The sequence below is a fragment of the Gouania willdenowi genome, chromosome 18, assembly GCF_900634775.1.
Source record: "Gouania willdenowi chromosome 18, fGouWil2.1, whole genome shotgun sequence".
Classification (NCBI taxonomy): Eukaryota; Metazoa; Chordata; class Actinopteri; order Blenniiformes; family Gobiesocidae; genus Gouania; species Gouania willdenowi.
This window is the reverse complement of record NC_041061.1, coordinates 24,978,081-24,995,505: the sequence shown is the minus strand read 5'-3', so window position 1 is coordinate 24,995,505 and position 17,425 is coordinate 24,978,081. Positions and strand designations below refer to the sequence as shown.

At 38.8% G+C, this 17,425-nt stretch overlaps 1 protein-coding gene across 11 annotated transcripts in view; it reads right to left on the bottom strand.

The window, feature by feature from the left end:
* LOC114480673 (zonadhesin-like) overlaps window positions 1-17,425 on the bottom strand; it is a 64,657-nt gene that overhangs the window by 33,697 nt on the left and 13,535 nt on the right. For all 11 annotated transcript variants that reach the window (XM_028475036.1, XM_028475042.1, XM_028475039.1 and 8 more), the window contains 18 exons: window positions 16,259-16,503; window positions 15,581-15,729; window positions 15,178-15,306; window positions 14,738-14,876; window positions 14,085-14,226; window positions 11,496-11,695; window positions 11,238-11,376; window positions 10,972-11,088; window positions 9,562-9,686; window positions 9,293-9,438; window positions 8,869-9,012; window positions 8,533-8,640; window positions 5,917-6,086; window positions 4,813-5,015; window positions 4,530-4,674; window positions 4,078-4,325; window positions 3,826-4,003; window positions 3,017-3,125 (listed from right to left, as the gene is read on the bottom strand). In XM_028475036.1, the coding sequence (XP_028330837.1) occupies window positions 3,017-3,125; window positions 3,826-4,003; window positions 4,078-4,325; window positions 4,530-4,674; window positions 4,813-5,015; window positions 5,917-6,086; window positions 8,533-8,640; window positions 8,869-9,012; window positions 9,293-9,438; window positions 9,562-9,686; window positions 10,972-11,088; window positions 11,238-11,376; window positions 11,496-11,695; window positions 14,085-14,226; window positions 14,738-14,876; window positions 15,178-15,306; window positions 15,581-15,729; window positions 16,259-16,503 (2,836 nt within the window). The remainder of the gene's footprint in view (window positions 1-3,016; window positions 3,126-3,825; window positions 4,004-4,077; window positions 4,326-4,529; window positions 4,675-4,812; window positions 5,016-5,916; window positions 6,087-8,532; window positions 8,641-8,868; window positions 9,013-9,292; window positions 9,439-9,561; window positions 9,687-10,971; window positions 11,089-11,237; window positions 11,377-11,495; window positions 11,696-14,084; window positions 14,227-14,737; window positions 14,877-15,177; window positions 15,307-15,580; window positions 15,730-16,258; window positions 16,504-17,425) is intronic.

The following is a 17,425-nucleotide window of genomic DNA, read 5'->3' as shown; positions in this document are numbered from 1 at the left end:
CCACCTAAACAACAACATTACTGATGGTAATCACGGACATGGACCCAGATCTATATAAACACTGGAAACAAGACTCAGACTGTGCTTATTTTTCAGACACTGAATTCAATGTGGAAACCAAGAGTAAAAAAGGTCTGTCATTTATTCATTTCAACTGTCGTAGTATGTATGCAAATTTTGAACACATTAAGGACTACATTACAACCTTACAAGTTTGAAATAAAAGTACTGTCAGAAACTTGGTTAAATGAACAGAAAGGTATGAACTTTACGATGAAAGGATATAAATTTGTCTGTAAGAACAGATTATATAAACCAGGTGGTGGGGTAGCATTATACATAAAAGATAACAATGAAATGGAGATACTAGAATCGATGAGTACAACTGTGGAAGGAGTAATGGAATGTGTAACAGTAAAAATAAAGAGACCAAATGGAGAGAACATATTAATCTGTTGTTTGTATCGAGCTCCTGATTGAAAAATAGACATATTTAATGAGAACCTAACCAAAATAATAGAAAAGGCTAAATACAAGAACATATTGATCTGTGGAGACTTCAATATAAACATTCTAAATCCCTTAAAAAAACACACACATCGAAGACTTTATTAACTACAAGTACACAAATGGACTAAAACCTCTTATAACAAAACCAACTAGAATCAATAAACACAGCTCAACACTGATAGATAACATCTTCACAAACATACAAAATTCAGATCTAACCAATGGAATATTAATAAATGATATCTCTGACCATATACCAATATTTACAATATTTAATACTAACGACAACATCCACCCAGAAACACACAAACCAATAACATACAAAAGACTGGGAGGAGAAAAACAACTAGAAGAGTGGAGACAAACGAGATTTCACCAATTATCGACTATTTCAATATTACCGCAATTATCGAAAATTCTAGAAAAATTGTTCATGAAAAGGCTGGACAAATTCATAGAAGAGAATAATATATTACATGAAGGCCAATATGGTTCAGAAAAGGACGTTCAACAGCAATGGCTATAACTGACATCACGGAAAATATAAGAGATGCATTAGAAAATAATTTATTTGTATTCTGCATTTTTTTTGGACCTTAAAAAAGCATTTGACACAATACACCATGATATTCTGGAAGAAAAACTTCAAAACTACAGCATTAGGCACAACGCCCTAAACTGGATTAAAAGTTATATGAGAAATAGGAGACAATATGTTGACTTCGAACAAAACATATCAATATGCCAAACCATACAATGTGGTGTGCCACAGGGTTTGATTTTAGGGCCAAAACTGTTCATTCTATATATAAACGACATTTTCAAAGTCTCAAATTGCCTCAAACTAACGCTGTTTGCAGACGACACAACCATCCTATGTTCAGGTAAAGACATTAAAACTCTAATAGAAACGACAAATGAGGAACTATCAAAAATCCAAACATGGCTCAATGTAAATAAACTAGCCCTAAACGTCAGCAAAACAAAATTCATCAGTTTTTAAAATAAAAAAATAACAGAAAACATTAGACTAAAACTAGACACGGACATAATTGAACAAGTAAAAGTATATAGAGCACTAGGAGTGTGGATAGATGAGAAACTGACCTGCAAAAAAGCACATACAAGTAGTTAAAAACAAAATTGCCAAAAGCAGCAACATCGTATCGAAATTACAACAAATACTACATACCACATCACTGAAGACAATCTATTCTTCCCTTATTGGGTCACATTTAAATTACTGCTCAGAAATTTGGGGAACACCTACAAAACGTATCTTGAACCTTTATTTAAACTTAAAAAAAGCAATTAGAATTCTATATAAAGCACCACACAACGCACACACAAATGAACTATTTGAAAAGGCCAAATACCTAAAACTGCAAGAAATAATACACTACAACACACAAATTCTCCCATTTAGGGCCTCACTTAAAACACTCCCATATCAAATACAAAAACGTTTCACATACAAACACACTGCTTATGAACTAAGACATAGTAATGTGTTTATACAAAAAAGGGTTAAATCTAACATTGGAAAATACAGCACTGTCAACAGAGCTATCACCAGCTGGAATAACCTTGATGCAGAGACAAAACAAGCTGCAAACTTGACTAGATATAAAGAAAAAACTCGGAACAAATTCTTACACGAATACGAGATCAACACATCAACGAGATGGAACTTATCAACTGGTCAATGAACACAATCGACTCAATCTTCACGAACAGAAGATCACAAGACGAACCAGCGTGTCCAAAAGAAGATGAACTTTTCTTTTTTGAACAACGATGGAGAGAAGGAGGAATGAAATAAGACAACACTGACTACAGAGAATACATCCTACATAAAAAGGACAAAAAAAAAAAAAAAAATGAAATTGTGTTCAGAACAACCAAAGACTGTTTGACCAGAGAGACAAGCTTTGATGTAAATTTTCTGTGTTCAAAACAGGGGACGGGACTTGGATAAGCAAACTGCTTGTCTCGTCTCCTTTTTCGGCATGGACAAAACAAAAAAAAAAAAAAAGGAATAACATAACTTCTGTGAATGCAACTATGTCGGAAATAAACTGAATAAATAAAAAATAAAAATAAGACTTTTTTGATTTTAGCAAATGGCTGGAATGAAACAAAGAGTGAACAATTTAAAGGGGTCGGAATACTTTCCATACTCACTCTACATGTTGATATTCTACTTGGTCAATTTTGAGCTTAAAATCTTTTCAGAACTTTCAACGGTGGCGAATCAACGAAGATATTTAGCCTCAGTGCGCTTCAGGTTTTTATCATTGTAGGTTCGAAACGCATCTTGGGAAACTTGTAAATATACTTCAGTGCGAATAGTCATACTAATTTTACTAATAGTATATAGTAGACAGTATATACTCATTGAGTGTGTAGAGTATAGCGATTTAGAACACAGCCTAAGTCCAGTATGCAAAATGTGCTGAGTCACTTCCACCTCCTTAAACTGTGTTTGTTAGTGTCGGGGACTTACTCAGGCCGTGGGTCAGGGACCTGCCAGCTGTCTCCTAGCTCGTTGGTATTAGCTGCAGGTCTATTGTCTGGTTTTAAGTTGTCATCTTTGGAGTCCCCGTTGAAGTTTCCTGCAAGGTTATAAGAAAGAAGTTTATGTTTTTAAAAATATGCTGCATGTAATATGATGGGAACCTGTCCAAAGGATCTGCTGCACATCATATCTCCATCTCAGACCAAAGGCTGACAGCTTTACCATTCAACACTACAGAATATTATAGTCCCACCTACACCTCAACCACCACCACCACTGCAATAACCTGTTCTGTACGTACTAGGGGTGAAAATAACCACGCTTTCATTTGGCTAACTGAGCATACTTACTCTGGGTGAAACTTTTTCAACTCAATAATAATAAATAAATAGATACATTTAAAATAATTAAATAGGATATTTTTTTCAATTCAAAGTGCAAAAAATGCATGAATTTTGCATTGTAAGGCTAAAAAAAAAAAAAAATCAAACTAGAGCAGTCTACACAGGCCAGATTTAAGAGACATTTGGACATTGGCTATTTCTCCTGCATACAGTGTACATTTAAGGACATGCTCAGGTCTCAGAGTGAGGAATCAGGTATCAGGAAAACCTCTGCCATTTATCACAAAATTGATACAAAATACTTTTTGTTCTTAAACCTGTGGCTGGTTTTTTAATTGTTGTTTTTTTACACACACTCCTACAGACCTTTTAGAGAATCCAATCAACCTACAATGTATGTTTTTGGACTCTTGGGGGAAGCTGGAAACAGAGAGATGGATGAATGGATCTTACCACACATGCCACACAGCAGGCCGTTGTAGGATGTTGGGAGAGTGACATCAGCATGGTGATTCCCATCAAAGCGAACTCTCAGACCAAAGGATGTTTCAAGGACAACAAACTTTCCACTCATGTATATTTGGACCCCAGGGATGGAGGTGACAGGTGGAATAACCGCTGTTCCATTCACCTGTCGGAGCAGCAGGTTAATGGTGGCAGCAAGCAGGCTGGAGACATCTGAGAGTGACCTGGGATATGACTTACCTGCACTGTGCGGCCCTTTCCCAGCACCACAGTCACACCGTTCACATTAACCACAACAGCTCTTACATAGGAAACCTTCTTGTTGCTTCCTCTATGCTCATTCTGGGTATCCACTGTGAAATATGGCAGGTCAGAGGACTCATTGCAGGGCTTGGTCAGGGTGTATGAGCAGGCTCCCATGTAATGGTGGGTGCGCTTGTCAAATGTTGTGTAGTGAGGATCCCCAGATACAGAGCAGATGCCATTTCCTGCACAGGAAGGTACACGTTTAGATGATGTGTACACACTGTATGAAGTGTGTTCGATTTTTGTACTTCAAAGCGGTCCAAAAAAGTATTTTACTTTTTAGGAAAAACATGATTTCTTCGATTCATTTTAACTATCATAACTCTTGGCTAAATTCTCCAGTTTCTTTGATTGTTTGATGTGGTGTGTGTGTGTGTTAAACCTACCCAGAGGCTTGCATTCATATTCTCCCTCATGCAGCTGGCACTTTGCAGTTTTTGGGTCACAGCTGGTGTTCTGACACTGGATCAGGCCTCCACTGTGACACGTGCACTTCTGCTCACAGTCCTTCAAATACCAGTCATCCCCTGCCTATGCAAGGTTGAGGATCACAATATGAAGTTAATTAGCACTATGAGATTAAATTTTATATTTCATTGACAATAATCTTTTTAATCGTTCGTTGACCACATTTCAGCAACTGCTCAGACATGTAAGGCTCTGACTTACAGGGTGGTAAACTCCACTGGGATCCACACAGCCACAGTCTTTCAGTGCTACACATTTGTCATCGCTGAGGATGAAGCCTGGGTTACACTTGCAGCCCTCCACACACACATCCTCACAGCCAGATGGGCCAACAGAACCCAGACAGGTCTCAGGACAGGAACTGGTACACAGGGAGTAGGAGCTGTTGGGAGGACAGGCCAGGGCTGGAAGAAGAGTGCAATTTAAGTCAACTAGACCACTCCCAAACAAAGAAGGGATAGTGCAAAGGTAGTTTATGAAATGATGTAAAGTTGGATACAAGTACATTTTTAAGCAACAGTCAGATAACGTCAAACATTCTGCATTAGGACACTTGAGCTTCATGCAGGTACAGGCTAAATAACTTATGGACCTAACAGGTCTATTTATCACCACCAGAGGTGAAAGTAACTGATTATAATTACTCACATTACTGTAATTGAGTTGCTTTTATGGCTTCTTGTACTTTTTTGAGTACATTTCTAAATCAGTAATTTTAGTTTTAAAAGAAGTAGTCATTTGTTACATACAGTAAATTACTATTTTTTTGTTTTAAAATGATCAACGGACATTGTGAAACTACAAAAATTAAATGATCAGACAATAATCAAATGCATCACATCATAGCCGACCAACCAGATTATACGTAATACATGGCACCAAAACACCATTGAATGTCGGTTATTTTCTCAGTTTTAGAGTTCATAATTTAGCTATACATAGAGCCTTAATTTTTAAATTCATTAATAAGTGTTCATCATCATTATTGAAAAACCTCTTATTTCATAAAGATGCCTTTGTGGAAAATAAACAAAGTTTCAGTTGTGCAAGATTTAGTCTTCCTTCTGAAGTTTATACATGTATGGTTGATTTACTGTACGTAAGATTTATGAGATTTATAACCAAAAATAAACGTGGGGGGTGAAAGTAACTAGTAACTTATACTTTGAGTACTATTTAATTGAGATACTTGTACTTGAGTATTTTATGTATGACAGTACTTCTAGTTGAGTAGGATATATCAGTACTCTTTACACCTCTGATCACCACCTCTCCAACCATAACACTAAAGTCAGCAAGACTTACGACAGAAGTCTGGAGTTCTCCACTGGTGGACTTTAGCCCCAGCACTCAGGCATGCATCCGTGTAGGCCTGCAGCTGGTCACAGAGTATATGCTGCTGCCCGAAGAACTGACACATGTCATACACACAGCTTAGGAAGAATGGAGTGGGATCCACCACCTTCACACAGTCCCTGGAAGAAAGCAGATACCCAGGTTATTGCTAAGTGAAAGAGCAATATTATATACAGGAAATATGACATTTAAAAACAATACAAAATGTTTTATGCTAATGAGCCACACATAGGCTTATTACAGTGCCCCAGAAATGAAGGTTAAAAGAAATTAACGGGAAATCGGGTTGCTGGTGCCACTGCAGCACCCCAAAAATGTATTCACACCAAAATAAATACATAAAATACATTGAAAAAAAATCTAATATAATCCTCAAAAGTTACCTGGAAACACTAAAAATGGTCACGGTCAATATAATTTGTGTAATGCTTGTCACATGATCACCACACTTAAGGTCAAGTGTGACGTACGTAGAGTCCCATATCGTCACTTGAGGTTGAAGTTGAGCTAACGCCAAAATGGCACAAAAAAGTATTCTAGACTTCTTTGGGAAGCCCAATCACAAAAAGATTGGGTAACACTTTACTTGAAGTTTTATACATAAGGCTGACATTACACTGTCATTATTATGACATGACACCTCTCATTTGCATGAAAGCTGTCATTAAGTATTGTTCGTTACCCTAACCACTAATCTTAACCCTAATCCTAACCCCTTACACCTGACATTTCTCAGGCTGAACATACCAATTGAACGTCTCCAGGCATATGATTTTGATGGAGCTAGTAATCTGTTGGGACCGTTTACAGTTGTTCAGGCGCGGCTGAAAAAAAATGTTTATGTTTTGTTTCTTTAATGGTCAATCAATCAATCAATCAATCTTTATTTGTATAGCGCCAAATCATAACCAATGGTATCTCAAGACACTTTACAGTAGAGCAGTCTTAAGGACGGACTCTTCATTTTATGGATACACACACATGCATATATACGTATATACACATACATATGTATCCCACACCCAACATGAATTCATCATGGCGGCAAGGAAAACCTTCTGTTAAGCAGCAGGAACCTTGTGTGGATCCCATTCCTATGATGAACAGCCATCCACGTTATGCTGTGTTGGGTGTGTGCAGAGGAAAGGGTGGAGACAGAGTTGTTGAGACTCTGTAACTCCACACTGAGGATCCCACGGACCTGCAAGACAAAAGCCAGAAGGAGTACAGGAGCAAACACACAAGGAAAGAAGCAGACATAGAGGGAGTGTTTGAGAGCGGAATGGGACCCTCTCCGGTCCCTCTCTAACCTAAATGACCTCTCTCTTAACGCCCTCTCCAACCGAGCATGCCAGACCCCCCCCCCGGCAGTCTATGCCTATTGCATCTTAGCTATGAGCTATGAGCTGGTTCCTAACTAAAAGCTTTACCAAAGAGGAATGTTTTGAGCCTAACCTTAAAGGTAGAGGTGATGTTGATTTTGTTAGATTAACACTTGCCAGCAGAAACATATGGAATTGTCATTGGTGTAACATTGGTGGTCTCGATTTGCAACGCCATGTCTACCCGACCTGAGTGCTCACGGCACGTCACTGGCTGTGATGCAGAAGTTACTATTCTGGCTTATGTCCGACAAGATGGTGCATACAAACAATAGCCATCAAGTGTGTATGCAGTGCCTACAGACAGAACATTGAAACTTTGGAGAAGCTTAAGGATGACAAAAGTGTGAGAGGAGAGACCCGAGCCAAGATCGGAGCCTGTATAAAAAGGCGCTGAAAGCTAAAACCCACTTTAGCCTCCTATGCTGTGAAGCATTTTTAGAGTCGTGTGAGACGGTGACCAGGAGTTTACAACACACTGGGTGCCCTTGAGTGCACTGAATTGTTAAGAAAGCACATGGATAATGCAGTGGTGGAGAACCTACAGCACAAGGTATCCACAGCTGGACTGAAAATGCCAGATGAGAACAAGATGACAAAAACCCCAAATCACAAAGCCAGAGGCAGCAGCACAACACTCATGGTGATGTGAGTTTCATGAAGCAGTGGATTTGGTTACAGAACAACTAAAGAACAGATACAACCAAAATGGAATGAAAAGAGCAGATCTGAGGGAGAAAGTGGTTGTTAAAGCAGCCAAAAAGCAACAAACAGCGAATGAGTGTGATGCAGAAGGTAAAATTCTTTATTTTTCTAATGCTGCTGTTCCGTGGGCAACACACCTTTACGCACGGTGTTGAGCATGGCAGCTGAAGGTTCATTGTTATTACATACGACCAATCAGCTCTGAAATATCTGTGAATTAAAAGTTACTTTTGGTTTTTGCTTGAGAAATGATCTCATGCCTCATTGTGTTTAAGTGTTGTGTTTCATGGTTCTCACTTTATTTCTTTTCATAAGACTGGTAGATATGATAAAACGGGGTGGGAGGGTTGGGGGTTAAGTAGAGCTTTATTGCTCAACACCCTTTCCTGAGAATGTTTCCACGGATATGATTATGGCTAAATTAACTTTGACGTGTGCTCAAAACAAAAAATATTTTTAGAAGTAACAAATGTCTCACCTAAACGGTCCAGCAGGGTCTTTGAGTTTGCCACATTTGTCAGGTTTCACTACCTCAGCCTCGAGTTTGGGGTCACAATCTGGGTCTGGTTTGGTGCCTGGAGTGCATCTGGTCCACACAAAGCACAAACACAGTACAGAGCATGATGCAAACAAGACCGATCCGTGAAGAAACCTCATGTTTGCTCGTATTGGAGTAAAACTTGTTTTTTATTTACAATTTTATTTGATCCTATTTTGAATACGTCAAATGCTACACAGGCACATAATGTGAAAACCATTGTTAAAAACAGTCAAACGGCAGCTTACAGCATCACAAGGGTTTGAAAAAACTTACGTGTCATCCTCATCCTCATCTGTCTGCCAGCTGTTCCCAAAGTCATTGGCGTTTCCTACCAGGGTGCCATCAGGCTTAGTGAAGTCATTGTTTGGTGTCCCATCATAGTCACCACAGAGACCACACGTTTGGTTGTAGTAAGAGCTGATGAAGGAGGATGAAGAGGTATTAACAGGGTGAATAGGGCTGGGGTTTTATTCTAAGCGCAAGTGATGTTAAAGGTGTTCATTCATGAACTCTTAACAAGTCATTTGCCTTTCAGTTTACAAGAAAAGTGAAACTTTAAAAACCCACAAGTATATTTACCCTGAACTGGATGATCATCCTAGCACTGATGAGGCAAAATTATTGCTTTTTCTTAAGGATTTTGACACTTTTGAAAATTAAAATATGGGGCTGTTTGGTTCTTTTGTGTGAAGCATACCTTGTAACTGAGATCTGTGCATAATGGTTTCCATCCCAGCGGACTTTAAGGCCAAAGGTTGTCTGTAGGGTGACAAACTGACCCACAAGGCTGATGGATATCATAGGGGAAGGGGAGTGAGGGAGGGCCACCTTGACTCCATTCACCTGACAGATGGATGAGGAAATACAAGAACAAGCAGTGTTAAGCATGGATTAACTAACATCTTGTTGTTTTATAATATATTATTGACAGTTTTCTTCAGGTAAAATGGTATCAGTCAGACTGACCAGTGTTCTCCTGCCTTTCATCAGAGTCACTGTGGTTCTGTCCACTGTCACATAGAGCTTTCTCAGGTATGACACACCAGACACCCCTCTTTCCTCATTTTTCCCCTCCACAGAGAACCAGGGACCTGTACAGGGGGAGAGAAGACACTGCTTACACTAACAAATCATTGGCAGGTAATTAATTGATCAGCTAATACTATACAGGGGGACTTGTTGAGTCGGTATTCTGCACATCTGGACTCAAGCTCCAGTTCTCTAAAATGCATTCTAATGTGCATTTTATGCCAGCTATGAATTCTGGCACAAGATATGATGCTTTATCTCCATGAGCTAATTGGCGAATAGAAATGTCACATGGAGCTTCACAAGTTCACTGGGCTAGTCAGCTGTACTGTATGTGTTTGTGCAAGACAGCGGCTGTTTCAAGACAAAATTTTGAAAAAACATAAGATACATCTAGACAGCTGTTGGTCATTTATTCTGAACAATGATTTATTTGCTCCATTAGTAAAAAAGAAAAAAATGCCTTTTTTTTTACATTGACTACAATTGTTCACATGAGAGCAAAAGTCAAAATACTGTAAAAAGAAAAAACCTCAGTTTTGAAATAAAATTCTGAGATTTTCCAAACATCATCTGCAAAAGTGTATTTAGCAAGAAGTTGCGTATATACTGTATATGTTTACGTCACCATTTACAGTCAAACATTATGATGCACTGTAGGTTCTAGGACTGGGCGATATAACGAGATTCAAGATATATCAAGCTTTCTTTTTTGGCAATATAGAAAATTACAATATTGCCTTTATTGATATATAATATATATATATATATATATATATATATATATATATATATATATATATATATATATATATATATATATATTATAGCTTGTTTCGTTTTAAAATACTTGTTTTAAGAGTTTGGCTACTTTTCAGAACAGCATTAAAAGCACAGTTAGATAGATGTCTGAGTGCGTCCTAACCCAGACCTTCCCCTAAACATCCACACTAAAGAACTCACTCACACATGCTGTCCTTTATAGGAGAAAAAACCAAAAGTGGCACATTTTGTGCAACTGTTTGTTAATAAATGCATATCGCCATTTTGAGAAAAAAATATCGAGATATGAGTTTTGGTCCATATTGCCCAGCGCTAGGTTCAATATTTCATAAATCAAAAATATGTATGTATCGTTTGTGTAGGGCAGTCTGAAGATGTGCTGTCGCAAGTTTGGTGTCAACTGGATTAGATCACGTAACTGAGGTAATCTTTGGTATGGGACCGGACCTTTGTGCAAAATTTGGTGATTTTTTGCTCTTTTTCTATTTTAGGATTTCTTCTGAAGAAAAAGAGAGACGACTATGAGAATAACTGGTCTCCTGTCAGTTTAAAGTGAGTTATAACCTGTGGTATTCTTGCAGTTCCTGGCCAGTGTGTAGGTACAGGTTCCCATGAAGCTGAAGAACTTCTTATCAAATGTGATGTAGTGAGGATCTCCTGAGACCACACAATCCTGGGATCCTGATGGACAGGATGGAACAAGCAGACAAGTCAATATGCAACACAGTCAAGTTCTCAAAAATTGGCCATTTTCCTAAAATAAAAGTCTACATGAGGCTTTTATTGTGCAAAACAATTGTTTTACTTCAGTTGGACCGATGTAGACTTACCAGTAGGATAGCAGCCCAACTGGCCATCCTGGAGTTTACACTCGTGCATTGAGGGACAATCATGGGCCACACAGGTAATAAATGGAGCATCACACCGACACTTGAGCTTACAGTCCTCCAAATAAAACTCCTCTCCAGGCTATAAGAGCAAACAGCAGAAAACATATAAAATGTGTTTCTTTAACTACAACAAGGGCTCAGTCGCTTATTGTTAGTAAAACCATGACACAAAACAAACAAAAGCTCACATCACTGTACCTTATAATACTGGCCGTTGGTGTGGGTGCAGCCACAAGAACTATTTCTAACACATTTGCCAGCACTCAAAACGTAACCAGGATCGCACACACAGGCCTCGGAGCACGGCTGACCACCACAAGAGGGAGGCTTTCCAGTACATGTCTCCTGACATGCATCTGCACACGCTTCATAGTGGCTGTTAGGTGGGCAGGGAAGTGCTATCAAGAGGGAGGAAAAAGATTCATTAATAGATTCCACTCCTAATCCTTTTCACCAGTGATGCACAATATTATCAACACACTATCAGTGTCTGACATGTTGGATTGAAAATTAAGTATTGGAGATCGACCATTCAGCAGATATAATTAACTAATAAAACAACAGGCTTTGACTCCTTGATCAACTCATCGACATCATATTTATATTGTACGACGCCTCATGTCCAGTGGAAAGGAGAGACTAAGCATCAAAGTAGAATTTTGAATTTCCCAATTTCTAAACACTTTAATCTTTTTTATCATACACAACATCCCAATTGTGTTTTTTTTTGTTTTTGCTCTTTTTTTATTTATTTATGTGTATCCTACAGTTCTTATATTTTGCACTATTGTCTTATGTTGGTATTTATTTTTGTTTCTTACCATCTGCACTTTTTTATTGTGTTGTGTTGATGCAACAACCAAATTTCCTCTCTGTGGATCAATAAAGGTATATTCTATTTTCAACCCGGTCTCAGATTTTCGTGCATTAACACCACGACAGTATATCTATTATGTCATGCACGAATATGTGTGTTGTCTTCGTGCAATAACAGCACAATGTGCATTAACTACACAACATTCAACGGGCTGACGTCAGGTCACGTAACTGCTGACTCATAAAAATGGGTGGAAATTGAGAGTTACGGATGTATCTGCGGTTCTATCAACCCAAGATGACCGCCAGAGGCGGTGCTTTTAAGCACTGGATGAAATCGTCTCGAGAAGACGCAGGTCGAGTATAATACCAACAACCCGATCATCTATAACTTTCGGTTCCGTTCGAGGCTCTGTCTCTTCAGAATCTACTCGCTAACAGAGGATTCCGAATAACTGAATAACTTCCGGTCATCCAGAGTTCATAGAACCGCAGTTTCATTTGTAACTCTCGTTCTATTTCACTCTTCCTGAACGCCAGAGGCGGTGCTTCAAGCACTGGATAACCCCTACCAACAAAGTCATGAGGGACCATCATCAACCACCTACCAATTGTGTAGAGGAATGGGAGAGAACCATGACCAAGGGATGTGGGAGAGCGATGTTCACCCTATAAAATCTTGCAAAGGTGTTTGGTGACGTCCATGATGCCACCGCACAAATTGCCTCTAGGGGCACCCCCCCCACAGCCCATGACGTGGCTACTCTCTGAGTGGAATGGCCACTAACTCCTTGTGGCGGACAATCACCCTTTGCACGATATGCATTGGTGATGGCATCAACAAACCAGTGGGAAAGCCTTTGTTTGGATAAGGCACGCCCCTTTCTGGGACCACTGTGACACACAAACAATTGATCTGAACAGCGAAAGTCAGTCGTAGCTGTCATATACGCACTCAGTGCTCGGACAGGACATAGTAGCTCAGATTTCCCATTCCCCACTTCAACTGAGGGTGTAAATTGTGCCAGTTGAATAGGTTGGTTGCTATGGGATCCTAATAGAACTTTGTGCAAAAAAGGTGCATTAGGCCACAGAGTAACTCCAAACCCATCTGGGTTCCACCTTCAGCATGTCTCGCTGACTGATAATGCATGGAGCCCACTCACATGCTAAGAAGAGCTGATCTCCAGCAGAAAATCCGCCTTTTCTGATACCCATGCTAACCCCACCTGCGACAAGGGCTCAAAGGGGGAGTCCTCAATCCCTTCAAGACTGAGGGCAGATCCCATGATGGAGCTTTTAGGGCCATTGGAGGCCGAAGCCTTAAAGCCCCTTTCAGAAAGAGTGATACCAGTTTATGAGCACCTTCCACTCTCTACTCAGGCTACACCAAATTTTACAGACATGATCTAGGAACCAAGGATACCATGTGCTGTGAATTTCACTCATCTAGGAGCTAAGAGGCCTTTGCAATGTCTTAGAGAACCTCCAAGCGCACGAGGGATACTGCTCTGTTTGCAATCGCACTGATGAGAAAGTTACCCTATAAACGGCCTCTGGCTGTGCGCAACGGAGCTGATAACACCTGAAACGTGCACTGCACACCCCTAACTGGCAGCCACATTTGAATTTAATTAATACTATTGAGTTCTGTCCCTCAGAATACATTAATTTCAATGTTTTAATAATGAATATGTGTATTTTTTTGGAGTTTAACACTGAAAACTTATTTTTCACATTTTACGAAATGGTCATTTTGGATTTCGAGATGGAAAGAGTACTTTTCTTAAAATATAGGTTCTGGACATCATTTATGCCAAATCTGGTGCTTGTATCACCAAGTGAAAGATTCTTATGGAATATTAAAGTAATCTGCTGCACTAAAACAAGTTGTATTTGGTTATTGACCAAAAACTCCTAATCATGCATCCCAACTTTTCACGATGTGGTGCATTAAGAGTCAACACTCACGGCAGAAAGTCTCATTCCTCCAGGGTCCAATGATGACCCCACGATCCTGACATTCATTCACATAGGCTTCGATGGCCTCACACAGAATGGGTTTTGCTCCATCCAGTTCACAAAGATCAAAGAGACAGTCTCTGAAGAAATTCTAAAGGAACATATGGTAGTTTGCAGTTACAAACCAAATATCTCCATTTTATGTTGCATCCTTCAAAGCTTTATATGCAAACCTGATTCAAATAAAACAACCTTTAAGATGTAATACAATGAACTCATTTGCATTTATGTAAAAAGTCTCATTTTAGCTTCCACCCCCAACACTCCAATCCATAACTACAGCAAAAACTGGATTATTCTGGGTTTATTTTATAATCAAATAGGGATGTCCAATACCTGACATGGGCAATTCAGTATAAAGTAATGTTCTTTTTTTAAATATAGATGTAATAGATTCTTCTCCACATTTGTTCCAAAAAAGTTTGGTAAAAATACTTTTGGCTTTGTTTTATTAGACACAGTTTGAGGTTTAACTAATTGGCCAGAGAAGTTCAAGCTTTTTGGTATTTCAATCAGTTTGGAAAAAGTCCATATTGGTAGATCACAAGGATTGATGTTTCTCGTGTGTGTGTGTGTGCGTGCATGCGTGTGTGTGTGTGTACATTTGGGTTAATCTTGGGGTGGCACACAGCAAAGGGTCCCTTTTTGTCCAGCAGGATGCCACAGAAACCTGAGCTCTGATACAAGTCCAGGTCGTCATCGTCACACCCAGGAATGGTGACATTGGGTTTCTTGTTACAACTGTCAGAACACACATAGAGTTAAAGTTAAGTGCTTTTTCCTTTAACAATTTGATGAAACAGTTTGATTGTAGGGGATTTGCAAAATCTAATTTTTTTCTAAAAAAAAATCCTAGATTATTTATGATAGAAAATTTTAACAAACAATGTCTCTGATTGCCTTCCTTGCTATGCTGAGTGGATAAAAAGTTATTGTTAATCAATTGTTTGACATAAGTACAAAAAACCCCCAGAAATAATACAATTCATTACATTCTTTTAAAAAGCCTAAATCCTGACATATCTCAGTTTCCACAACTTACTCTGGATCTTTGTTCCAACTTTGTCCAAAGTCATTCGGATCATTGGTCAAGTTTCCATCTGGTTTACGGAAGTCATCCTTAGTGTTCCCATTATAGTCTCCACACAGTCCGCACAAAGTGTTCTTATAGCTGTGGGGGAAAAAAGGTTTCAGTTTAAAATGAATAGATGGAATTTTAAATTTAGAACATTGAAACAAAACTGTGGAGAAAACAAGTGATTGGACAGTAACACAAACACTGGTATAAGTGTAGATGTGAGGATAGAAATGGTAAGGTTGTCATTTGTCTTTTTATGAAACTTTGGTTATAGAGAAGTATTTTTTTATTTTTTTTTATTTGTTTTCACACCCGATCCCTTTAAATCCTAATCTAATCACAGTGTTCATCGTGTTTTCCAACTCACTCTTTAATCACTTTGATGTCCATGAAGTGGTTTCCATCATAGCGAACAGTGACTCCAAAATTCAAGGACACAGTGGAGTATTTGCCTGATTTAAACACGGAAACACCAGGGGCAGGAGAAACTGGTAGGTTCACTTTGGTTCCATTGACCTACAGGATGAGAATAGAAAATAATTTCTTTATTGTCATTGTAAAACATCCATCCATTGTCCAACCCACTTGTTCCTTCTCCAGCAGTCATCAGACTCTAGGCAGGGTTACACCCTGAGCAGGACTCCAGTCCATCTCAGGGCAACATACACACAGACAGACAACCATTCACACTCCCATTCACTCCTATTGAGACTCCAGTTAACCTGACAGTCATGTTTTTGGATTGTTGTTGGAAACTAGAGTAATCAGAGGAAAACCCATGCATGGGGAGAACATGCAAACTCCAAAGGACGTAAATGTCCATGCTGGGGCTTGAACCCAGGACCTTAAAATTAAAAATGTCATCCAATCAAGAAAGTAACATAAAAGTAGCATAAAAGCAAGAAACTAAATGAATACAAATAAATAAGATATTGTTTAGAGTGACCTATACCGTCTGCCTGATTGTAACAGTTCAAACAGGAAGAGTCTGGGGTGGGAACTGTCCTTGACATGACATCAAATGTCATTAAAAAACATTTCTTACCTGTACAGTGCCACCTTTGAGAAGGGAGATCTTCATTGTGTGCACATACACGTGAACAGCCTTTACATAGGAAATGTAGGGGTTGTTGAAGCGGTTTTCATTATCGACATGGACCTCAAAGTATGGCAGATCGCTGTCATTGCAGGGTGCTGACATCAGGTAGCTACAGTTGCCCATGAAGTTGTACTTGCGTTTGTCAAAGGTGGTGTAATGAGGATCACTAGTTGCTAAACATGTAGATGTTCCTAGGAGAAGATCAAATCAGAAAGAGTTACTGGAACATAAAGCCAATAAACCCTGAACTCACTGGAACCTAAATGCTGAAAAGCCTTGTGTAGCACTCCCAAAAAAATAACAGGGATGCACTTTTTACCGATTATTACAAGATCACATTTATTTTTCACATTCAATGCTTTTCTTTTAAACAATTACTGTTCCTGCTATGGGTGTCCTGGCACAACTTTTTCACTTCCAACATGACACCGATATTGCAACCTGGCATATCGGTTGTCACCGATATCGATCCAATCAGCACAAACCATACAAACTTTTATTTTGTAGTGTGGAATTGGAATGTTAGAAAAGGCTTGATTTTTTTTTTTTTTTTTTTTAATTATTAAAGTTTGGGAACACTTTACTTGAAGTTTTATACTAATAAGGGTTACATTAGTCTGTCATTATTAAGACATGACACCTGTCATTAGCATGAATAAAGTGCCATGAAGGTTGTCATTAATGTTGTTCGTTAGCCTATCCCCTAACACTTCCATTATCCTAACCCTTAACCCTAACCCTTAATTATATGGAGGGAGAAGTGTTCTTGTGGCCCGTGCCCATTAAATTTCAATCCCTACCTAACACTAATCCCACTAGATCCTTCCACCTAATCCAAAAAATGCTAACATAGCTCCAAAGGTGTCATAATTTAGTGAACAACACTTAATGGCAGCCTTTATGACACTTTATTCATGCTAATGACAGATAATGACAGCGTAATGTCAGCTTTATGTATAAAACTTCAAATAAAGTGTGACCAGTTTTTTTCCACACTAAGTATATGTGGGAACATCGGAGAACATGAAAACCTTCCCCACAATATTTTCCAATGTCCATGCTTGTGTCAGAGATTTTTGATTAAGGCCAATTTAATCTGATACTCATATTTTT